Raw genomic sequence first — 26,071 nt, 5'->3', positions numbered from 1 at the left:
CTCTTGTGGAGTGAGCACCTACTCTTACCCCACTTCCACCCCATCTACAGGTAGGGAAGAAGTATTCAGTCAAGTTCAGCTATGCTTTTTGTGATCAGAGGTCTATGAAGTGTGACTGTACAAAAGGAGGAGAATGCAGGTTAGGTTGGCAGGTGGAAGAAAAATATTTATGGGTGAAGTTCCTTCCTTTCCTTCCTTCTTTCCTCCCACCCTCCCTCCTTTTGTTCTTTCTTTCTTTCTTTCTTTCTTTCTTTCTTTCTTTCTTTCTTTCTTGAAGTTTCTTTTAAATTAGTGGTTCTCAAACTTTAATATGTATCAGAATCATCTGGAGGGCTTGTTAGACTACAGATCATTGAGTCGCACTCCCAGATCTTGATCCAGAAGGTCTGGGATGGTGTCCAAGACTCTGCGTTTCCAACAAGTTCCCAGGTGATGCTACTGGGGAGCCACAAGGAGAACCACAGTTCTGTGCATGTCTTCATGAAACATAGGTGTTCTCTGTCAGGGTCTGATGGGTTTTGGGTCAAGGGTGAGTGCATGGATCTGAGGTCTACTGCAGAAATAGAAACCACACTAGCTATTTAACAGGAATTTCTTACAGGGCATTAGGAGCCCATGTATCTGTTGGGACAGCTGGAGGAGTGGCTTTAGGCTGGCGTCCAGGAACACCTCCTAGGACAAGGTGGCCGCTGCAGCTCCATTAATGGAGCATCTGCCTCTGCTCTGGCAAGGGAGGTGGGGGACCCGGAGGACCTGACAGCAGCATTGTTATCCTCCAGGCCCTGCCACTACATAATTGCTACTCCTCACTGCAAAGCTGCTGAGAGCTCACCGCTTGCTGCTGCAGAGAAACCCCGCATCCCTATGACTCAGTGGCTGGAAGAAAATGTCTGCTTCTCTTCTGCCTTCCAAATATCACATACATGCCTCCAGAATGCTAGCACAATGGAATCTGAGGGTTTTTTTTTTTTTTTCTTTTTAATGAAAACCATCAAGGTAGGGCCAGGGAGAAACAGTTGGAAGAAGGGAGTAACTCAGTAGGGGCACAGTGGTATCCCTGAATGGGATTTGGGGGTAAGGTTAGCACACGCAAGCTCCTGGACCCAACTTCTTTCCAGATGGTCTGACCCAACATAAGCCACTGGTTCTCTCTGGGCATTTGCTTTCATTTAGACAGCAAGAGCTTGCATCAGGGCATACAAGAGGGAAAAAATGAATTTAGCTAAATGCGCTTATGCTCTTGAAAAAATAATAGCCACTCTAGGAATATGTGTAATGACTTTTATATTACCATACATCTACTCTGTTTATTCCAGGGTTTCTCATCCTTGGTGCTATTGACATTTTGCATCATATAATTGTTTGTTGTGCGGGGCTGTCTTGCGTGCACCATGGCATATTGAGCACATCCGTGGCCTCTACCCACTAGCTGTCAGTCGCATCTTCCCACCTCAGTTGGGAAAACCAAAGAGGGCTCCAAACATTGCCAAATGTTCCCTGGGGGCAAAATTGTCCCCCTCCCACTTGAAACCACAGTTGTGTTAAATCTTTATACAAATGTTATTTGAGCCATTGTCCTCACTGAAGAAGCACAGAGGGAGAAATCTAACATTTATGAAACGTCTATTCTATTCCAGGCACGGCACCTCATCCACTTTGAGGCATTTGCTGTGGCACCAGAATGGACTGGAGAGGCAGGCAGAGCTGGGTTCAAATCCTGCCCCCCAGCATCTGCCTGGCCTTGCTTGGGTGAATTATTTAATCACTACAAGTTTACGTTTATTCCCCGTAAACAGGAGAATTTTTCAGGGAGGCTGCAAGGATTAACAGAGGTGATTTATGGCACACATTTTCAGTGATTATTATGCAGAAGTTGCCTGTGGGTGGGGACGTTCCCTTTCTTTTTCCTCCAACACACCAGTTCCAATCTTGTTATCAGTGACCGCCATGATGCCACATCCAATCTTTCCTTTCCTGCCTTCCTTATGGAGAGATAGTAGACCAGAAGGAAAGGACCATGTCTTTAAGGGCAAAGGAGAAAATGAGGAATGCAAAAAAATCTGGCACTTTTAAGTAGCTGGGTTTTCTTTCTCCTTGATAGGGCTGCTGACAGGCCCTTTAGCAATACAGAGGCTAATTACTTGCCAGGAGTAAAAGAAAATGTGTCATTTGGTTGTTCTGGCTTTTCCCAGTGCAATAAATCACCGCCATGGGATCCCAGCCTCATTTGATTTAATAAAGATCTTAAAGAAAAAAAAAAAGTTTCCTTGCTTTTATCGAGAACTGTTGGTCATTTGTGTCTGTGTCATCTGGGCTCTTAATTGGATGTGACCTGTCCACGTTGCAAGCCACTTTTGGCGTGTCAGAGCGCAGCCAGCTGCATTTATTTGCCCACACCACTCTCCCACTCGTCTTTTGGGCCTAGAGTTCCAAGCCCTCATGTTCCCGGGTCCCTAAGTCCTCCACACCTTTCATCAGCCTCTGATACCCCAAAGGAGGCTCTCCTCACTTTGACAAGTCATTTGCCCATTTGGCCTTGCTTGGTCTGTAACCTTCACACGGTCCCCTGAAATAATCTTGTGATGGTCTGGTGGTCCCCGCTCAGCTGTGGTGGCAGGCGCTTTGGCCTCCCATCTCCCTCTCCCTTCCTCATATCAGGTCTACACTGCCTGTGTCTCCCATCGGGCATCCCCACCAGGTGGGGAGCATCAGACAGTTTGAGTGTAGCAGCAACACAGCGGGGGTAAAAATCGAAGTAAAAATCAGAGGTAGATTTTGCTTGTCTTACAAGAGCCCAAGAGCTCTTGGTTAAGAACATCTGGGCAACAGACCTAATTTCTCCTCTCTCACTGGCTCCTACTTGTATTCGTCTTGTTTCTGGAAGGCCTGGCTCCTTCTTTTGTTTTGTTTTGTTTTGTTTTGTATTGTTTTTAATCACCATTTCATAATGACTGCAAGTCACGCGGCTAGAATAAAACCCCTGACAACCCCAGACACAAGGGAGGTGACAGGTCGTCGTAGCGATGTTTCAGGAGCTAGGGACGAGGTTGGAAGGACAAGGTTGAGGGATTGGTTTGATGGGCCTGTTCCTATGTGACCGACCAGGCCATCAGAGGGAGGGTGGGCCGAGGGGTGAACACACAGACGCATTTCCCTTGAGCAGAACTTGGCTTCCTGAGACCAGCAGAATGCCAGAACCAGAAAATGCCTTGGGAAGCTGGCATCCAATTCTTCTATCAAGAACACTGAGGTCCAGAGAAACTGAATGAGTTGCCCCAGGGCATCTAGTTACTGATTGAAGTCAGAGAGGCTGGAAGCCAAGTGTCAACTCCGTTGTTTTGGCTTGCCTTCCTATAGATCTGAAGCTGAGTGTTATTCCCCCTAAGGCAATGTTTTCTTTGTTTTGAAGCAGACGTGCAGTCTCTGCCCATCTGTTTGTATTGCTTTAGACTAGGGTGTCCTCTCCACCTACATCATGGTGTGTCTATATAATGGGGTTGCCTTTTTTATTTATTTTTGAGACAGAGAGAGTGTGAGCAGCGGTTGGAGTAGAAAGAGAGGAAGAGAGAGAATCCCAAGCAGGCTCCACACTGTCTGCGCAGAGCCCGATGTGGGGCTCAAATTCATGAACCGAGTCAAAACCAAGAGTTGGAGACTTCACTGACTGAGCCACTCAGGCGCCCCAACAGCGTTACCTTTTGATTCCAGCCCTCTGTGGGCTTGAAAGTGAGTGGGCAGGTGAATTTGTTCTTCATCCTGGGAGACAGAACTTCCTGGCCTGTGGATAAGCTAGTTTCTAGTGTGAACTTGGACAGGACTATGTTCCTGTGACTCCCTCCCGCCTCCCCCGTCTTGTCTGTACCTAGCACTTCCTTGCCCTCCCCGGTTCCCCCATCTTCTCATTCCTGGTCTTCTTTGGATAGTGACTTAATACTTGGAAGACCTCTGACTGCCCCAGCTCACCAGCCAGGTTTGAAATTATCTCAAAAATTAATTCATTCTAGGGATGCTGATGGTAATTATTTTATTTTTTGTTTTCGCTGAGAATCGTTGCATTTTAGCAGGGGAATTTTTAGGACTACAAAGCTTTGACAGAGAAGCTCTCAACTGTGGTTGCACATCTGAATTAGCTGGAGAGCTTTAACAAACTACCAGAGCCTGGGGTCCTCATCCTCACATATTCTAATTAAATTCATCCTGGAGGGGTCCTGAGAAACAGTAATTTTTTAAAAGCTCTCTAGGTGATTCTAAAGTACAGCTACTGTTGAAAACCTTTGCCTAAAAATGAAGGATGACATCTCCAAAAGATTCCAGCATCCTATGGCCACCTGGGAAATTTGCTGCGGTAAATGTCCCAGTCCCCTCCTAACGGTTTTTCCGCCACTCCTCTGTGTGGGGTCCAGGGAAGTCTCAGAGGAAGTCTCAAGGGGCCAAGAAAACTTCCTGGGACAGAACATTTTTCGGTCAATTTACTCCAGTTTAATCTTAGTTAGGATGTTTAGTTTTATCTAAATCTCTCTAGCCAAAGATTAAATCAGAGATTGTAAACTGGCAGTTTGTGAGCCAGTTCTAGCCCCACGCGTGGGATTTGTTTCACTTACATAATGTATTTTGATTTAGAAAATTGAGTTAGAAACTGAGAGACTACATAAAATCTAGATTTCTGCCTTTCCTTCCCCCATCCCACCAGTTTTATCGAGAAATAATCAACATACATCACTGTATAAGTTTACGTGTATGGCATGATGGCTGAATTTACATGTATTGTGAAATGAATACCACAATGGGCTTAGTTATCATCCATCATCTCACACAGATGCAATAAAAAGAAAAGGGAAAAAAAAATTCATCGTGTGGTGGGAACTCGTAGGATCTACTCTCTTAACAATTTCCTGGCACATCCTACAGCAGTGCAGCTGTGGTCATCATGTTGTACATTCATCCCTAGGACTTATTTATCTTATTACTGAAAGTGTCCACGTTTGGACCACCTTGTTCCAATTCCCACTCCTCCCACCCACATCTCAGATAACAAATCTGATCTCTTTTTCTATGAGTTTGGTGGGTTCCCCCTACCCCCTTATTTGTCTATTTTTCTTAGATTCCACGTATAAGTGAGATTATACAGTAATTGTCTTTCTTTGACTTGATTCATTTAGCATCATGTCTTCAAGGTCCATCCATGTTTTCGCAAGTGTAGGATTTCTTTTGTTTAAAATGGCTGAATAATATCACATCATACAGACACAAGCGCACAATGGAATATCTCTATCATCTCTCTCTCTCTCTCTCTATCTCTGTTTATCTATATCTCACACCTTCTTTATCCATTCATCCATCATTGGACACTTAGGTTATTTCCACGTCTTGGCTATTGTACATAACATTGCTACGAACATGGGGGTGCAGATATCTTTTTGAGATAGTGTTTTCATTTCCTGTGGATCTATTCCAAGAAGTAGAGAGGAGTGGAGTTGCTAGATAATGTGATAATTCTATTTTTAATTTTTTGAGCTATGTCCATCCTGTTTTTTCAACGCGGTTGCACCAATTTACAATCACAGCAGCAGTGCACAAGGGTGTTCTTTTCTCCACACTCACGCCTGTGTTTATTATCTCTTGTCTTACCGATGGTGGCCATTCTAACAGGCATGAAGTGATATTCCATTGTGGTTTTAATTTGTACTTCCCTGGTGACTGGTGATGTTGAGTATCTTTTAAGATTCCTTTTCTATTTCTGTGAAAAATGCCATTGGAATTATAACATTGGTTGCACTGAATCTCTAGATGGCTTTGGGTAGTATGGACATGTTAATGATATTAAGTCTTCTGATCCATGACATGGAATATTTTTTCTATTTTTTGGTGTCTTCTTCAATTTCTTTCCCCATTGTCTTTTAGTTTTTGTACATAGATGTTTCATTTCCGTGGTTAAATGTATACCTAAGTATTTTATTATTTTTAATGCTACTGTGAACAGGATTGTTTCATTTATTTCTTTCTAAGATAGTTCACTTTAGTGTACTGAAATGCAACCAATGTTTGTATGTTGATCTTTTTACCCTGAAAACTTACTGAATTAATTTATTAAGTCTAACAGGTTTTAGGTGGCATCTTTAGGATTTTATATCTATAAGATCCCGTCCTCAGCAAATAGAGACAATTTTACTTTTTCCTTTCCAATTTGGATGCCTTTTATTCCTTTTCCTTGACTAAATGTTCTTGCTGAGACATCCAGTACCTCTGTTGAATAGGAGCAGTGACAGTGGGTACCCTTGTCTTAGTCCTGATCTTAGGGAAAAAGCTTCCATATCTCACTGTTGAGTATAAAGTTAGCTGTAGGTTTATTATATATGGCCATTATTATAAGGCATTTTCCTTCATTTTTGTTTTTGAGAGAAAGAGAGCATGTGCGAGCATGTGTGCAAGCATGTACGTGAGTTGAGGGGGCCAGGGAGGGTGGCAAAGAGAGCACGGAGCCCGAGGCAAGGCTCATCTCACAGACCATGAGATCATGACCTGAGCCAAAATCAAGAGTCAGACGCTCAACCAACTGAGCCACCCAGGGGCCCTGAGGTAAGTTCCTTCAATGTCCAATCTGTGGAGAGCTTTCACCATGATGGGGTTTTGAATTGTATCAAATTTTTTGATACAATTTTTTTGTGCATGTATTGAGACAATCACAATTTTTGTCTTTCATTTTATTTATGTGGTGTATCAGATTTACTGATTTGCTTATGTTGAACCACTCTTGTGTTCCAGGGATAAATCCCACTTGATCATGGTGTAGGATCCTTTTATTGTGCTGTTGATTTCAGTTTGCTAGTATATAGTAAAACCTTGGATTCTGAGTAAGTTGTTCTGTGAGTGTTCTGTAAGATGAGCAAACATTTCTAATACATTTTCCCTTTAAAAACAAAGGGCGTCTTACCATATGAGTAGTACATGATGCTGAATGTCATACGATTGTCTCTCTCTCTCTCTCTGACTGTGGGATTGTGGGTGATTGTCTTTTATGCTTGGATGCTTGGTCCATGGTGCCAAGCCATGGTGCTTGGCAGAAATCGGTGGTTCTTCAGAACTTTGGTAAATGTTTACAACTGGCACTAGTGTATTTTTTGTCACTTCGAAGCACCTACGGACAGTCCTTTGCTTTTCCGTATAAGAGTAAACTTAGGAATGCTTTGCTTCATTCCAAGTCAGGCTGCCTGCAGATATAGACCCTTTCCTCTGCTGCCTTATTGCCAGTTACATTAAATGCAGTATATGACAAGGGTTTATTAATATTGTACTGGAGTCAACATCTGTGTGAGCTTGTACGATGGTCCCCCTACGGAAAAAGATTCCTTTGAGCCAATAGATAGCAGTGATTCTGTTAGTGATAGTGAAAGTAGTGAAAGTCTTTCTACACAATAACCCTCCTCTCTCTTGTGTCCCTCACACCAGCCACAAAAGTTTTCAAAGGTAAGTGCAGGTTAATTTATTTTTCTTTGTACTTTATGTTTTCTTTATTATTTTGTATATTACAGCATTGTAATCATTTTTATATGAATATTTTATATGAATATTTATATGAATATTTCATCTGCGTTTCCATTATTTCTTATGGAGAAATTTGCTTTGATATACAAGTGCTTTGGATTACAAGCATGTCTCTGCAATGAATGATGCTCGCACACCAAGGTTTTACTGTATTTTGCTGAGCATTTTTGCATCTGTGTTCATCAGGGATATTGGTCTGTAGTGTTCTTGTAGTGTGCTTTTCTGGCTTTGGTATCAGGTAATGCTAACCTTGTAAAATGAGCCTGGGAGTGTTCTCTTCAGTTTTCTGGAAGACTTTTGAGCAGAATTCGTGTTCATTCTTTTTTATATATTGGTAGAATTCACAAGTGAAGCCATCTGGTCCTGGGTTTTTCTTCGTTGGGAGGTGTTTCATTTCTGATTAATTATCTTTATTTATTATTGGTCTCTTTAGATTTTTTATTCCTTCATAATTCAGACTTGATACATTGCCCAGTTAACCTCTGAACAACACAGGGGTTAGGGATACTGACCCCCACACAGCTGAAAATCCATGTATAACTTTTAACTCCCCCAAACACTAACTACTAATAGCCTACTGTTGACCAGAAGCCTTACTGATAGCATAAACAGTTAATTAGCATGTATTTTGTATGTTGTAGGTATTATATACCATATACTTAAAGTAGACTAGAGAGAAGAGAATGTTATTAAGAAAAACATAAGGAAGAGAAAATACATTTACAATATTGCACTATATTTACTAAAAAAGCCATGTGTGAAGTGGACTTACGTAGTTCACATCTGTGTTGTTCAAGGATCCCCATATATTTCTAGGCATTCATCCATTTCTTCTAGGTTGTCCTATTTGTTGGTTTATATTTGTTCATAGCAGTCTCTTAGGATCTTTTGTGTTTTCATGGTAGTGTTAGTGGAAATATCTCCTCTTCAATTTATAGTTTTATTTAATTGAGTTATCTCTCTCTCTTTTCTTATAAGTCTAGCTAGTGGTTTGTCAGTTTTGTTTGATCTTTTCAGAAGACAAACTCTTAGTTTCTTTGATCTTTTCTATTGTTCTTCTGGTCTCCATTTCATTTATTTCTGCTCCGATCTTTGTTATCTTCCTCTTTCTGCTAGTTTGTTTTTGTTTTCCTAATTTATTGAAGTGTAAAGTTAGGTTGTTTATTTGAGATATTTTTTTTTCTTAATGTAGGAATTTATCCTTAAAAAGTTACTTCATAGAATCACTTTTGCTATATCCCATAAATTTTGGCATGTACTGTTTCCATTGCATTTGTTTCGATACATTTTTTGATTTCTCTTTTGCCCCATGGATTGTTCAGGAGTGTGCTGTTTAATTTCCACATATTTGTGAATTTTCCAGTTTTCCTCCTGTTACTGATTTCTAGTTTTATATTATTTTGGCCAGAAAAGATACTTGGTATAATTTCAATATTTTAAAATTTGCTGAGACTTGTTTTGTGACCTTAATGTCATCTATTTTGGAAAATAATCCACGTGTGCTCGAGAAGAACGTGACTTCTGTTGCTGTTGATGAAGTATTCTGCATATGTCACTTAGGCCCATTTGGTCTAAAGTATAGTTCAAGTTCAATATTTCCTTATTGATTTTCTATCTGGATGGTCTATCCATTGTTGAAAGTGGGGCATTAAGTTTCCCTACTTTTGGTGTATTGAAGTCTATTTCTCACTTCAGATCTGCTTGTATTTGCTTTTTATATTTAGTTGCTCCAATATAGGGTGCATATATATTCAACATTGTTATACCCTCTTGATGAACTGACCCCTTTATCATTATATAATGACCTTCTTTGTCTGTCGTTACAGTTGACTTAAAGTATTTTTTTGGTGTGATAGAACTATAGCTACCCTTGTTCTCTTTTGGTTTCTACTTGTACAGAATATATTTTTCCATCCTTTCTCTTTGAGCCTATGTGTGTCCTTGAAGCTGAAGTAAGTTTTATGGGCAGCGTATATTGCATTAAAAAAAATCTATTCAGCCACTCTATAACTTTTCATTGGAACATATAATCTATTTACATTTAAAGTAGTGATTTATAGGTAAGGACTTGACATCTTGTTAATTGTTTTCTGGTGATTTTTGAGTTCCTTTGTTTCCTTCTTCTTTTACTGTCTCTTTTTGTGAATCAATGATTTTCCAGACTGTGGTACTTTGATTGACCTTTCATGTATATACTTCTTTATCTTTCATGTGTATACTAGAAGTTCTTGTTTTGCGGTTACCCTGTGGCGCGCTTGAAACACTTTATCATTTTATTTTATTTTATTTTTTTATTTTTTCAATATATGAAATTTATTGAAACACTTTAGAGATATACCAGTCCATTTTAAGCTAATAACGTAACTTTGATCCCACACAAAAAAATCTACCTTTTATTCCCTCTCACCCACATTTTATATTTTTATAGTCACACTTTGTATCTTTTTATATTGTGTATCCATTAGCAAATTGTAGCTATAGCTATTTTTAATACTTTTGTCCTTTACGTACATTTATGTCTGTCTGTATGTATGTATGTATTTATAAAGTTTATTTACTTATTTTGAGAGAAACAGAGAGAGAACCAGCAGGAGAGGGGCAGAGAGAGAGAGGGAGAGAGAAAAATCCCAAGCAGGCTCCACACTGTCAACACGGAGCCCGATGCAGGACTGGAACCCATGCACCACAGGATCATGACCTGGGCTGAAATCGGGAGTCGGATGCTGAGCCAACTGAGTCACCCATGCATCCCAGTCATTTACTTTTATACTAGAATTAAATGGTTAATATGCCTTCTTATGACAGTATTAGAATCTTCTGAATCTGACCATGTACAGGAAGACCTTATTTAATTGCTCTTAGCTTGATTGTGCTTCACAGATACTGCATTTTTTATAAACTGAGGGTTTGTGGCCACCCTGCATTTGTTCACTTCATGTCTCTGTGTCACACTTCGGTAACTCTCACAATATTTCAAACTTTGTCATTATTATCATATCTGCTACGGTGATTGCGATCAGTGATTACAACTTGCTGGAAGTGGAGATAATGGTTAGCATTTTTTCACAGTGTTTTTAGATGAAGATATGCATGTTGTGATTTTAGACATGAAGTTATGGCACACTTATAGACTACGGTGTAATGTAAACAGGACTTTTATATGCAGTGGGAAGTCAAAACCTTCCTTTGACTTGTTTTATCGCAGTGGTCTGGAAGTGAGCTGACAGTACCTCTGTCAGCCTGGGCTCGCCCTTACCGATGTGTTGTTCATTCACATGTGTTTACGTTGCTCGCCAGCTTCCACTCATTTCCGCTTGAAGATCTTCCTTCAGCATTTCTTGTGAGGCAGGTCTAGAGTTGATAAACGCCTTCAGCTATTATTTGGGGAAGCCTTTATCTCGCCTTCATTTTTTTTTAATGTTTATTTATTTTTGAGAGGAAGAGAGAGAGACAGAGTGCGAGCAGGGGAGGGGCAGAGAGAGGGGGAGGCACAGAATCCGAAGCAGGCTCCAGGCTCTGAGCTGTCAGCACAGAGCCCGATCAGAGCCTGATGCGGGGCTTGAACTCACAACCTGCGAGATCATGACCTGAGTCGAAGTCGGATGCTTAACCGATTGAGCCACCCAGATGCCCCTATCTGGCCTTCGTTTCTGAAGGACAACTTTGCTGGGTAAATTATTTTTGGTTGGCAGTTTCTTTCAGTACTTAAAAAAATTTTTTTTAATGTTTATTTGTTTTTGACAGAGAGACAGAGAGTGAGTAGGGGAGGAGCAGAGAGAGAGGGAGACACAGAATCTGAAGCAGGCCCCAGGACTTGAGCTGTCAGCACAGAGCCCGATGTGAAGCTCAAACCAAGTACTGTGAGATCATGACCTGAGCTGAAGTCGGTCTAACCTACTGAGCCACTCAAGTACCGCCCCCCCTCTTTTTAAGATTTTATTAAAACAATTTTTTTTAATGTTTATTTATTATTGAAGGACAGAGAAAGACAGAGTGTGAGCAGGGGAGGGGCAGAGAGAGAGGGAGACACAGAATCTGAAGCAGGATCTAGGCTCTGAGCTCTCAGCACAGAGCCCAATGTGGGGCTTGAACTCACAAACTGCAAGATCATGAGCTGAGTCGAAGTCGGACGTTTAACTGACTGAGCCACCCAGGTGCCCCAAGATTTTATTTTTAAGTAATTTCTACGCTCAATATGGGGCTTGAAGTCACAACTCCAAGATAGAGAGTCACACACTCCACTGGCTGAGCCTGTCACAGCCCTGTGTTTCAGCACTTTTGAATACATCCTGCCACTTTCTCCTGGCTGGTAAGGTTTGTGTGGGAAATCTGATGTAGTCTTACAGGGGTTTTCTTGCATGAGAGAAAACATTTTTCTCATGTTGCTTTTAAAATTGTCTCTTTGGCTTTGATTTTAAACAAAGCCATTCTAATGTGTCTTGCAGAATATTGTTTTAGATTGAGATTCTGGGATGACCTTTTAATTTCATGAGCTGAGAAGTGCCAATCTCTCCCCAGATTTGGAAAGTTCTCAGCTATTATCTCCCTAAATACATTTTTTGTCCCTTCTTCCCTCTTCTCTTTCATGGACTCCAATGACGTATATATAGTTTCTTTCAATCATGATTCTATTAATCAAATTTAATCTTTGAGCTCATGATTCTTTCTTCTGCTTAGTCCAGTCTGTATTGAAGCCCTCTATTTAGTGTAATCAGTGTATTTTTAGCTCCAACATTTCTGTGTGATTCTTTTTTTATGTTTTATACCTCTTTGTTGAACTTATTTTGTTCTTGTATTGTTTTCCGGCCATTGTTAGATTGCTTATCTGTGGTCTCCTGCAGCTCTCTGGGCTTCCTTTTTACAACGATTTTGAATTCTCTGTTGGGCAATTCCTGTATCCCCACATCTTTGGGCCAGCTACTGTATTCTTTGGGTAGGGTTATGTTCCCCTGAGTTTTTGTAATCTCTATAGTCTTGTGCAGTTGTCTGCCCATTTGACGAGGGAGTCACCTCTTCCAGACTTTATGGGTTGACTTCAGTAAGGGATGACTTTTGCCCGTGGGTGGGGCACGGTGAAACATGCCATGACCCTGAGTCTGATGGCGCAGGGTGTCAAGGGCAAGGGCATGTGGCAACGCTGGAACTGGGTGGGGGGGGCACTGGTGGCTCACTGACTCAGTCCACTGGGGTCTGTAGCATCAACACCTTCATGGTCTTTGGCGAGCACCGCAGAAGGTTCTCAGAGGCAGAAAGGTTGTGGAGTGTCTCAGCAGCACCTCCAGGTCAACCAGGTAAGTAGCAGGGAAAGCAACGTCAGTGGTCAGAGCCAGTGATGTGCACATACTTGGCCACAGGGGCTGCTTGCAAACCCAAACATAGTGGCACCGTGGGAGTCAGCTGGGGGTGTCGAGGCTGGTGTCCTGCACTCACTCAGCCGCGGCAGCCCGAGATGGTTGCCGGTGTGCTTCCTGGGCTCTGGCAGAGACAGGGCGGGGAGAGGCCCGAGAGGGACACACACTGGCATGGGAGACCCAAATATCTGTGGGGCAGAAGCCAGTGAAAACCTTCCACGAATCTGCCGGGGATCCTTTGCTATTCTGCCGCTATTGATTTTCTCTGTGGTGAAAGGTGGTGGGTTTGCGTGCAGAGCGGGTCACCGGGAGCCGTGACTGCTCTTGCTGTGTGGCCGCTGTTGGCAGCTGCTGCTTTTCCTAGCTCTTTCTATCTCAGCTCTTCTAGTCTCTGGGTGCAGTGAAATGTCGCTCCCACAACTGCCTCACAACTATTTCTATGGAAATACTATTTTTATGGAGGCTGGTCTGGCACAGCCCCGTGTTGACTGCGGATTTGAAGCCATCCTGGCGATGCATAGCAGTTGTATCTCTCTTTCCACTAACTAGAAATTTCTGTTCCCCGACCAGAAACTCTATTTCTAGAAGCATCATGACCAACTGACCTACCTTCTTTAATTAAACACCTACTCTGTATCAAGTACTACAGAGACATTTAAATATGTAGTTTTATTTAATCCGTATGACAACTTATTTAATGTGCATGTTTTATAGATAAAACAGGGTCTCCAAGAGGTTGAGAAAATTACAAAAAGCCATATAGTTACTAGACAATGCTGCCAAGCAGGTATCCTGCTAATAGTCAGTCAGTCAGTACCTTGTCATTATTACTAAATAGAAACAAATATCTTGCATTTATTATTATTTAAAAATTTTTGAAAGTAGCGTGTTTACTGTTGAACTTTTGGTAAATTCAACAAAATCAAAGAAGAAAAGAACTTTATCTCCCAGAGATATTGTATCAGTTTGGTGTATTTTTATGTACTATTTTGGTATATTTTGGTGTGTGTGTGCACGCACGTGTGTGTCTGTGTGTGTGTAATATATAAAATGTACTTGTTTCTCTTTTTAATTGTTTATTATTTTTGAGACAGAGGTAGAGCACGAACAAGGGAGGGCCAGAGAGAGGGAGACATAGAATCTGAAGGAGGCTCTAGGCTCTGAGCTGTCAGCATAGAGCCAGAAGCGGCACCCGAACTCATGAACTGTGAGATCCTGACCTGAGCGGAAGTTGGCCACTCAACTGACTGAGCCACCCAGGTGCCCCTAAAATGTACTTGTTTCAAATGTATTTAATACTTGAAAGAATTCTTGAATGTTGGTGATGTCACATTAGACTTCTTAAGAGGAAACTCTAGTGGAGATAAATTCACCAACTATTTACTAAATATTTACTGTGTGCTAGACATTGAAGTTTCAGAGATAAAAATAACCTTAAGGGAACACACAAGGTGCGGGGTGTGTGTGTGTGTGTGTGAAATAGACTAGTAAATGCAAAGTTATAATGCAATCTGACAAATGCTTTGACAGTGATATGCCCCTGGAGTTTTGGAAATCATAGAAGAAACTATTCACTGTTCACACCAAGGGAGAGTGGGCAGGTGACATCTTCATTACCTGGAGCAGGTCACTTATGAGCAGAGTATTACAGCAAGTGTTGAAGATACCTAGGGAACAGGTAAGGGGGGGCCGATAGGGAAGGGCAGCTTGGGCAAAGCCTGTGACATTGGTCTATTTCTGAATGCAGTCCTCCGACCTCCATTTCGTCTGGAAGGAAGAGCACACAGAATATATTTTCTTTCATGCCGGTAGAAACCACAAGTTATGGACCCATCAGTGTAAGGGCTTTTTCTTGTACCTGTCCCACTGAGTCACTTAGAATTCTAGGCTCACGATTCTGGGATAGACTTACAGAGACTTTACTATATCCTGTGGGAAATATATTTTTTACCCACGGCAGAAAATCTGTTTAATCATTTGCACATAATAGACCATATGCTGGCGCAGGGGCTGGGAGGTGACACGATAAAGGCAGAGAAAATCACTTGCCACTGGTTCGGGTGATTAATGTATCAGGCAGGGCTTCGCCCTAGGAAAGAACATAGATTCAAGTGTGCTCAGGTAGGGCCAAATCCTCCCCCCGCAAGTGCCTTGGCAGTTATTACAGAGGTTGTGTAGGGCAGGCACACATCTTGCTTAATGAAACATTTAAAAGGGCAAAGTCCCTGCTCTAGTTTCCTCTAAAATCGAATAGGGAAAGAACCAGTTATCTGTATCTGACCAGATCACTTAAAAAATCATGAAGCCATAAAAAAATCTCTTTGGTACATGGAAATTTCTCATGTTCGCAGACAGCAATGCTCTTTCCCACTCTCGCTCATGCCCTGCACCCAGAAAGCACGTCGTGAAAAATGCATGTGCAGAAGAGTAATTAATGATCACGGGAGCCAACACGGCAGAGCTATATACTGCATGCTTTTGCACATGTATTTTTTGTTTTTGTCTCAGTAACCCCGAGGGGCCGTTACACTGCCGAGCAGGCTTGCAGAGGCTAAGAACTCATTTGAGGAAACAGCCAGTTAGTGGCAAAGCAGGGATTCAAACCCAGGTCTGCCAAGCTGTGTGGATTTGGTGAGTGATTGTTGGCATAGTGGATGTTCTGAGAAAGGGAGAGACGAGTATGTGCTGGTGTGTTCGGCCCGTGTATCCGATGTATAGAACTTAGCAACTGAGGCAGAGGAAGAGGGAGACGTGTTTCCTTGCCAGCATGCACTGGGGCTATGGGTCCCACTTTTCTCACCTCAGCAAGGACACCACTCTGACACTTGTCCTTATTCCCTTCCTGTGTTATCTCTTGTCCCTTTCTCCTGGATCACTCTGATCATAATCCAAAACACTGTCATCTTAAAATTAATTCTCTGGGGGCTCCTGGGTGGCGCAGTCGGTTAAGCGTCCGACTTCAGCCAGGTCACGATCTCGCGGTCCGTGAGTTCGAGCCCCGCGTCAGGCTCTGGGCTGATGGCTCGGAGCCTGGAGCCTGTTTCCGATTCTGTGTCTCCCTCTCTCTCTGCCCCTCCCCCGTTCATGCTCTGTCTCTCTCTGTCCCCCCAAAAAAAAAAAAAATTAATTCTCTGATCCCCATACCTTTTCTCCGGCTAACCCCCCATTTCTTTCCTTCCTTAATGGCCAAACCCAAGAGTTGTCTATACCCACTTCCTCAACTCTTGTCTTTTCTTGAGCCTACTCTAGTGAGACTTTTCCTGCCACCCCCCAGCAAGATCATTCTTGCCGAGCTCACCACCAGCCTTTGTGTCACCAAAGCCAGTGGTGAGATCTCAGTCCTCCCTCTTACCCAGACTGTTAGTGGGATTTGACCCAGTTTCCCTTGTGAAAATATTTTCCCCCATTAAGTTGCTAGGACCCCATTCTCTCTCTATTCTGCTACCCCTGGTCAATGTTCAGCCTCCTTTACTGGCCCTCCTTGTATCAGTTAAGGGTTATGTTTGGCTGTTAATAAGAGAGCTCATTAATATGATGGCTTAAATAACATATGTCTCTCTCTCTCTCTCATGTAATGTGAATCCTACAGGAAGACAATCCATGGCTGGTAAGTGGCTTCATGTCTCATCCGTGTCCCAGCCTCCTGTTGGCTCCCCCTTCTTTAGTACATGACTTCTATTCTCCATGTTTCTTCATGGAATTAAAATGGCCATTGAAGCTCTGGTCATCGTGACCACTTCCAGGTGGAGTGGAAGGGAAAGGGAAAGTACAAAAGGATGCAGTTTCAAGCTGAGTCAACCTTTTTTGTAAGGTGACTTTCATTCGGAAGTCATACGTCGCACTTTCTATGAGGGGATCTGGGACCTGGTTTTTGTTTGTTTTTGTTTTTGTTCTTCTTTTTAAGCTTGGGACATTGCTGCTTTCCCATAACATCAAGGTTTTGTATTAGGAAACAAGGTAAGGTGAAAAGGAAATTAGAAGTCTCTGCCACGTTCATCATTACCGTGACCTCTACAACTCAGTCTTCAAACTGCTTCTCTTTTCTATCTATACCAGCTTCCTACATGTCCTCATCCACTAGATAGACTGTCCTGACCCTACAAGCCATCTGTCCAGTCCTGAACTTCCCTCTGAACTGCAAGTTAAATATTTGGTTATCTGCTTTATGTCTCCACCTGGATGTCGGATAACTGTCTCGAATGTAACATATGTGAAACTGAATATGGGATTCCCACCTCAAGCTGCTTTCCCTCACTTACTTCCCCATGTCGGGAAATGACAACTATATTCACTGGGTATTCAGGCCAAGAAAGAATCCTGAAGATTTCTTTCTGTCATAGCTGGAATTTAGACTTAGCTTTATTTAGGAAATGTGTCCTGAATCCAACCACTGTTGACCATCCTCAACCCCTCTCTCCATGTTTCGTTTATTCTTACCCCCCACCTGACTGTCGTCACAATCCCAGCTGATCTTCATGTCTCCATCCCTATCCACCTAGTTTACTCTGCACTCCACAGCCATCGTGATCCTTCTAGAAAGTAAGGACTTGACGTTTCTTTCGCTGTTCACCTGCCAAATTTCTTCTGTCAGAGTGGATTCCAAGTCCTTTCCGAGCCTTCAGTGTCCTTTATTACGTGGCTATATTCTCACTACCATCCCCCACCACCTTCTTCACTCCGCTCCATGCGCTTTGACCATCTTGCTCTTCCTTGAACACATGGACCAGCTTCAGGTTTAGGGTCTTGGAATCATGTCTTTCTTTCCCCAATGCATTGTGATCGCAAACAACTTCATGCAGTTGTTGCCTCAATGTCATCTTTTAGAGAGGCCGTCTCTGACCACCTTTTATGAAACCATACGCTGCTCTCTCCATATGTTCTTACTTTTCATCTCTGCTTAATTTTCTTCATAGTACTTACTGGCACCTGACACACTCTATATATTCATGTATTAACGGTCCCTCCCTCTCCCAACAATGTAAGCTTCATGAGAACAGTGATCATGTCTGTTTTGTTTCCTGCTGTATCTCTAGCTGCCAGAACAGTGCATGGCCCGGGGCAGATGCTTGGCAAATATTTATTGAACTAATGATTGAATGACTGTTTTGGCAATGGCATTCTTGGAGCAGTAGCTGAGGACCAAACAGGGCAGCAGAGCCAGTCTGCCTCAATAGAGCTGTTGAGATTTTGCTCTGCATTTACCTTGACTGATGGTTTGGTTCAAGTTATACTTTGTGGGAAATTTATTCCCTCCCACAGTTTCTTCTACCAACAGAGGGAAGATGATCATTTCTTCTTGGCATGATTTCCACCTCAAATCTTCTCTTTCTTCAAGAGCTCAATTGCAACCATACAACTGTTCCAAATCTCATCTTGGTGAAATCAAATGTTGCCCTTGTAATTTAACCATCCCTTCCGCTACTGCATCCTGTTTTTTTGTTTGTTTGTTTGTTTTGTTTTTTGTTTTCTCAGCTCCATTAGGGAAGATTGATTTGCTTTGTTTTCCAATTAGATCCTTAATTCCATGGTTTTGGAGTTCTGGTTATGAAACACTTTATTTCCTCATGATGTGTGTGTTTGTGTGGGTCTTAAGTTCATATACATGGAACAGCTAGAACAGGGAGGTTTGTAGTTAGATTCAAAATCCTTGGAATAAAAAAATCAGATATTGTTCAAAATGTATGGTTTACATTTCATCCTGGTTCTGGATCTGGGTTAAATGGCTGTATCTAAAAAACTTGCCCTTAATGAGCCTTGTAATAAATGACCCATAAGAAACCTTTTAGTAATGAGATCCCTTACTACTTTTAAAAAGCACCCCCTACAGGCCTGGGTGGCTCAGTCGGTTAGGCGTCCAACTTCGCTCAGGTCATGATCTCGCGATCCGTGAGTTCTAGCTCTGCGTCGGGCTCTGTGCTGACTGCTCAGAGCCTGGAGCCTGTTTTGGATTCTGTGTCTCCCTCTCTCTCTAAACCTCCCCTGTTCATGCTCCATCTGTCTCTGTCTCAAAAATAAATAAACGTTAGGGGCACCTGGGTGGCTCAGCCGGTTAAGCAGCCGACTTCGGCTCAGGTCATGACCTCACGGTTCCTGAGTTCGAGCCCCGCATCAGGCTCTGCGCTGACAGCTCAGAGCCTGGAGCCTGCTTTGGTTTGTATGTCCCTCTCTCTGTCCCTCCCCCGCTCATGCTCTGTCTGCCTGTCTCTCAAAAATAAATGTTAAAAAAAATTAAAAATAAATAAATAAACATTAAAAAATTAAAAAAAAAAGCACCCCCTACAGACAACATAAAATGGATCTCCTTACTTTGCAGAAAGGTGTACAGAATTCATAAACTTTGGATTAAGTGAAAGTAAACCATGAGGTTTTGTTTCTATTTGCCACTTTTAGGAGAAAATCAAATGATCTCTCCACTCCAACAAAAATAATTCTTGCTTATTTACTCATTTACCTAATTATCAAACATACTCATTTCCTGTTCATGGCAAAACTTGTAAAAAAAAAATTTATGATTTTCAGATCTGGAGTTGGAAGAGACTGGACTCATTTAGGTTTAGATTCCGATGTGATGGAGAAGCCAAAACAATAGCATAAACAAGACAGAGATTTGTTTCTTCCTCACATATTGTTCCCAAGAGAAGCAGCGTGAACAGCTCTGGCATTCTCTGCTTTCAGGTACTGAAAGGTACAGGTGCAGGTTCCTTCTCTTTAACTCCCACACCAGCACCATGGTTTTGTGCTTGTCTGTGTGGCCAAGCACTTCTTGCCTTCGTCTCTGCATTCCAGTTCTCAAGATGAAGTAAACAGGTCAAGAAGGGCATGATCAGTCCCTCTGAGAACATGACTGGACGTTGTATCTATCACTTCTGTTCCATTCCATTACGTAGTCATAAGACTTGGTCACATGGCTGTCCCTAGCTGCAAGGGAACATGGGAAATATCACATTTATGCCTTTGAGAACATGACTGGACATTGTATCTATCACTTCTGCTCCATTCCATTATGTAGTCATAAGGCTTGGTCACATGACTATCCCTAGCTGCAAGGGAACATGGGAAATATCACATTTATGCCATGTGCCTAGCTAAAAATTGGAGTTCTAATACAATGAAAAAAAAAACCAAGAGGGACAATTAGTAGTTTCTACTACAGATAGCCACACTCTAATGTTATAGGTTCATGCACCAAGGTCAATGGAAGTAAAATAGGTGGTCCCAGGCTTTACAGCCCAGTGATGGTGAGACTAGGTGTGCAGCCCAGGTCACAGTGGTATAGCAGAAAGAGCATGGATTTGGAGTCAGACCGACCTGGGTTAGAATCTTAGTTTTATCAATTACTGGGGAAAAGCTATTAACCATTCGAAACTATGGTTTTCTTATTTGTAAAATTAGGCTCATTTCTCTCAAGAATTTTCTGGAATGGTAAAAGAGTTAAAGTATGAAGACACTTTTCAGGGTACCCAGCACATCCTAAGCACCAAATAAAGTAAATGGTAGATTCTTCCTTATGCTGATTTTCTATGCATAATTTCATACTACATACTGCAGTTATACTTAAACATACACAGGTATTACCTTATGGAGAAACATCAAGTTCAACCCAAATCTTCTTGTACTTCTCCATCTCCGTACAATCTGAGTTAATATTTAGTTATAATTTCAAGGTGCTTTGAGAGATGGGTACAAACAAAGGGAAGAGATTTTTAGGGAAAGTTTCAATTATCTAGAAAATTGAAGCTAACTAGAATCTCCCGTACCCTGAGCATTCCAGTTAATTAACTGAATATTTAGCATTATTTCAAAAACACATTATATCCTGCCCAGAGGCTTTGTACTAATGGTTTTTGTCACTTTCACTTTTAATATATTTTCTGTGGTGTTTTCATCTCCAAATTCTAATTTCAACATCTGAGTTTTATTTTTCTTTTAATGATTTTGGGGTTTCAGTAAATGGATGTCCAAAGTTTGGAAAACAGTAGGTTGGCTATTTAAAAAATCTGAGAGAGTGGAAAAATGTTCAGACCTAGTTCAGATTTTTTCCTGGGGTTACTTTTAAAAAGTTCTTTCTAAACTTTTTTTTTTTTTTTTTTTTTTAAGTGAAAATATCTAAAAGAACACACATAGATTCGCTTCAGAGAAATCCCTCCAGTCTGGGGAGAAATCATTCAAATCCAAACCATATGTGATATGTAAAGCAGCATTTTGAATATTCATATTGTGATGTGGAAATCAGATCCTTGGAACGGTAAGTCTCACAGAATGAATTAAAATGAAGAAGGCAGTATGAATGTCACTTCCCTGATGCACAATACTGCAGTTCTATTGAGCATCTTTTTTTTTGCTAAATCGGATCACTGGAGAACAATCATGCTTACAGATACGGCAAACATGTCCTCGTTCTAGCTCTAAAGGCACTTTAGAAGGAAAACAAATCTTTGCTCGATATCTTTCTGAATGAATTCTAATTCTGGTAACGTGACACTATTCTTCTCGCTCATTCCTCTCGCCTAGCTGGTTTTTGCAACATCAGCTTTTCACTTTGTTCCTACTAATTTTTGAGTCCTGGTTGAAATTTGCCTCTGAAATGTACTGGATTTTTGTTTGCAGCTTGCGAATTCACACTTTTTTTTTCAAGCTCCTGTTGTTATGCCAAATACGTCTTTCTCTACTTTCATTCATCTTGTTAGTATCCCTGTCAACAGATTCATCTCAGAATGATCTAAATTACCTTCACTTTGTTTTAGTAGAGGAGAGAAAGAGTTGGACAGCTTTACAGGAAGTACTTTACCTCACTTTTAGAATGTATTTCAATCGCTATTTTGGCACACCTGCTCAGTCCACTTTAGCAATATTCATCTCCATTTGTGCTGTTAATGGATTTTCAATTGCAAATTATCCACAGAACATGTATCAGAGTACTTTTTACAGCTGTAGGAATTGATTCATACACCCATGGTATTCAATCAGCCTTTGGCTTGTATCAACAAGTTGTCTGATGTAAGAACTCTTTCCCCCTTTGAGAGCAGTTAGCTAATAAGGAGCCCCAGCAGACTGGTGTTCCATTGTGATTCCAGAATATTCTCTGCGTAGATAGAGCCAGAGCATTCTTTCACTACCTTCAAGGGTTATACTGGAATGAGAGAATTTGAAGCTGGAGAACATAGGTATTTTAAGAGGTTGGTCTTAAGAGGAAAGCTTCATAAATATTTTAGTGCTCATAAAATGAAAGAGTGGATCCAGCAGACAGAATTAAGAGAATGTCAATGATCTTGTTATTATTATGTACTTAAAGACGAAATGTCAGTTCCAAAGAGAAACTAAGAGCAGGCCTCCTTTGTCTGAACCAGCGCTACAAAAAGGGTGTCCGTGGACTATTGTGTGAACTCTTTGTTCACATGTGTTGAGTACAGAAGTTGAAAGTACTGTATTTAGAAATGGTCACAGTGATCTGATGTTGCACAGATGTGACATCTGTCCTTCTGCACAGACAAGAAGCAAGTGCTCTAAAAGCTTCTCTCTCCCTGTTTCTTTCTCTCATATATATATATATATATATATATATATATACACACACATGTATATAATTTTTTTTTAAGTAGGCTTAACACCCAGTGTTGAGTCCATCACAGAGCCCAAATTCACAACTCTGAGATCAAGACCTGAGTTGAGTTCGGGACTCGGTCACTCAACAGACTGTGCCACCCAGGCACTCCTGCTTTGCTATATTTTCCATAGAGACAGGGAAAAAAAAAGGAAGGAAAATGGGAGCCCCTGGTCCAGGGTAGGGGAAAGCTTATAGGTCTCCTAAAACCAGACAGTGCCTGGCAAATCCTGCTGGTGGAGGGAGATGGGTTGACACTGTTTAGGCTCCCATGAGACCCCAACTTGCCATAGGTTAGTCAGCTCCATTTAGTTAGAAAAGGAGCAGTAGTTCTGGCTTCAGGTTCTAGCAGGTGTGACCACCACTGTGTGGGCCAGAGCATGTGTCTTGTCATTTCAGGCTGTACTGATGAGTACCATGGAGAGACCTTCCCCAAATACCTTGGAGGGAGTTTTACTTTCACAGGCAATCTGAGTGTGGTCATGGATCTCACTAGGAACACAGACAGGCACTGATGTTAACTCATCAATCTTTTCAGCATATTGCTAAAAGCCCATCATTCTTCTTACAATTGAAACATACCTGCAGCTAAATTCTAACTGCAACACAATATTATGTTTATCTTCTGAGGCCTCAAGTTAACACCCACAGGTTTCAATTAAGTTAGGGTAGAGTCTAATCACCAGAGAGAAGGTCTTATACAAGTGACATTACTTGATAATGTGCAATTAGTTCCATTGGCGTTCCCTTTCCCTCTAGAAACTTTTGAGGACGCTCCTCTTTGGAAATGTCAGCAGGAAGCTACTTAATTTTTGTTCTAGGGATAATGTATATATCTATAAAGTGGGTAATTTTTTTTCTCCTTATGTTGGTCTTTCCTACAAATTCCATACTCTGAGATGCTACTTTGTTTCCAAAGATGGTCAGTAACTTGAATATTTCAGATAGAAAATGTTTTGTAACCATTTAAACACCATAACTGACCATGGTCGAATAGGTGTTTCTCAAATTTTATCCCAATGTTATATACCTTCACTTCACCCATGAGAACTGTGGCTTATACTGTAAATCGGCTCTTTTCAATCCATTATCTCTCCCATTCTTCCCTGGTACTTCTCAGTAGGAGGCGGGACATACAAACATTTGTTTACCCCAAGCCTTTGCAGCTATGGGGCCCACGTATGGCCACATTCTTGCACAAAATTCTGCCTTGGGCACTTCTGGCAAATCATTTGTGTTTCTGAAGGAATGAGTTGGCTAGTACAACCCTTTGCTCTTCTGCTGTGAGAAAGGACATGTAGGCAGCGGTGACAGGGGTTACAGGTTACATTGTCACCTGACATCCGCGTGCAGAGGGAAGAAGAAACCCGTATGTGTTAATATCATTGTGGCCCAGTTTCTGTTACTTGCAGATGATTGGCTTCCTGACACAGAAACCTCATCCTCTGAATCACATGTTTACACATTTCCATAGAGCTTTTCTCAAGTTTCATTCTCAAGAATGCATTTGAATATGATAGAACATGTGGACCAGGCTCTGTTAGATCCTCATGTGTATTTTACTTCAGCCAATCTAAAAACTACAGAAGTGAAACTCTATGCCTCAAGCTAATCTCTTTGGATTCTTCAAAAGCTGTAATATAAAACTGTCTACTCTAGTTGTGCTATCCATTTTTACCTCCCTTAATGTTTACTTCTAGGGTACCCCCCCAACATCTCTCATTCCTCCAATCTGAGATTTGAGTTGAATTAAGTCAGAATTCTTGTCATTGTGGAAATATACACAGAAGTCATTTATATTAGAATTTTGTGTAAAGGATATTTGTGTATGGCAAGGATTGTTATACTTTTCAGAAGTTCTTGTTCCCACATGGGGAGTAAGGAATCAGAGAAGGCATTTGAAATAAAGCATAACACTGTTCTTTATTTTTAAAGCATATTTATTTGTTTTGAAAGAGAGAGAGAGAGAGAGAGAGAGAGAGAGAGAGGTTCTGCACTGTCAGTGTAGAGCCCAATGCAGGGCTTAAATTCACGAGCTGCAAGATCAAGACCTGAGCCGAAACCAAGAGTTGGATGTCACTCAGCCGCCCAACACTGTTCTTGAAATGGCTCAAAGCAACAGAATGGAACATAAAACAGGTGACAAAGCCAATACCTGTGAACTTGGTTTAGTCAACGCATTCAAGGTGTCTCACTGGCACCCCCTAGATCACGCTGTGCAGCAGACAGACTTCTCCCCTCTGCTCCAAGGTGTCCTGTGTTGTTCACGCAGTCTCGCACTTGCCATGCCACATGGTGATTTATTCGCTCACGCGTAGTTTTTCCCACTTGACCGTGAGGCCCTTGTGGGGCAGTAGCTCTGTGTCTGCATCCCTAGTGCCAGTAGCAAGTCTGGGATCTCAAAAGAGATTTACAGACATGTGGACAGAAAGAAGGAAAATGTAAGAACAATTAAAAATGAAGAAATGTTTGTCTGGAGTATGTTTGGCACCAGAAAGTTAAGACTTATGTCATATGAGTTCATTTGTATGCAAGAAACATATACTGTCTTTTCTTCCATCGCCCTCCTTACCCCTGGAGGACACTGGATTCATCGTGTTTTTTTTTTTTTTTTCTCGCTCCAAATGAAGATATGTAATATAGAATAAAAGACTTCAAGCTTGTCACAAAGCTTGCCATGTTGGACAGCTTGCTGTCTCTTTCGTTGTCTCTCTCCTCTCTCATTCCTCTGCACCTTCTCCTTTCTTGACTTTCTCCTTTCCCCTTTCTCCTGGCTACAGGCTGTCTAAGCTAGAGTACCCCAAAGACAACATTGCCAAGGCAATGATATTTCTCATCTCTCTCCTCATCAAACTTGGCCCGATCTATCTCCTATCTCTTGGCTCTTTGCTCTTTTCTGGGTTGAATCCCTAACACCACTGTGATCCGCGGTGTTTCGGTTCTCAATCTGCATGTCTGCCTAGCTTTGCGCTTGAAAAATGCCCTTCGGTGCCTTAATGCAAGGGCAAGTGTGGCGGAAGCCTGGCGCACCACCCAGATCCCCCTTCTGCACCGCGGAGCTCATTCCCCCGGCTTCTCAGTGCTGGCCACTGGTGCCTCTCTGCTGCCCTCCTTCCCAAAAGCCACAGAGGCTGCCTTGCCCAAATTTGTGCCCTACCCACATTCAGTGACTAGTGACGTGAGTACATGAGGCCAGCCTCCCTCGCCACATGTCGGGACAACTCGGAAGGGCTCTTCTAGTTGCAGAGCATCCCGTGGGCCGGGCCGACGTCCGTGTTACCCATGCATTGTGCTTCAACTTCCCTCTGCTCCCCGGGCTTCCCTCATTTCCGCAGAGGTCTTGCTGCCAAGCACACTCTTCGGTAATACTGCTGCATGCGAATCTTTGACCTAAGACGGGTGATAGCAGAAATGGTCCTAGGAGGCGGTCTCTTAAATGATATTTTGGAACTGGATCACTCGCCGGCTGGCTGGCACGGAGGACCCCGTGGCATGCAGTAGGTAAACCACTGAAACTGGGATGGAGCGTCAGTGCAAGGGAATACACCAGCTGGTACCATATCTCAGGTGTTCGGAA

The 26,071-nt window shown here is 42.0% G+C and overlaps 1 protein-coding gene across 1 annotated transcript in view; it reads left to right on the top strand.

The window, feature by feature from the left end:
- The window catches only part of LOC128776984 (uncharacterized), a 144,056-nt gene extending 118,372 nt beyond the window's left edge, over positions 1-25,684 (top strand). The window contains exon 2 of the mRNA XM_053901949.1: positions 25,575-25,684. Coding sequence (XP_053757924.1) covers positions 25,575-25,684 — 110 coding nt within the window. The remainder of the gene's footprint in view (positions 1-25,574) is intronic.
- Positions 25,685-26,071: the final 387 nt, after the last annotated feature.

Source organism: Panthera pardus, unplaced genomic scaffold (assembly GCF_024362965.1).
Source record: "Panthera pardus isolate Hobbes unplaced genomic scaffold, ASM2436296v1 HiC_scaffold_10, whole genome shotgun sequence".
NCBI classification, from domain to species: domain Eukaryota; kingdom Metazoa; phylum Chordata; class Mammalia; order Carnivora; family Felidae; genus Panthera; species Panthera pardus.
Note: the sequence above shows the minus strand (reverse complement) of the source record. Positions and strands in the feature narration are given on the sequence as shown.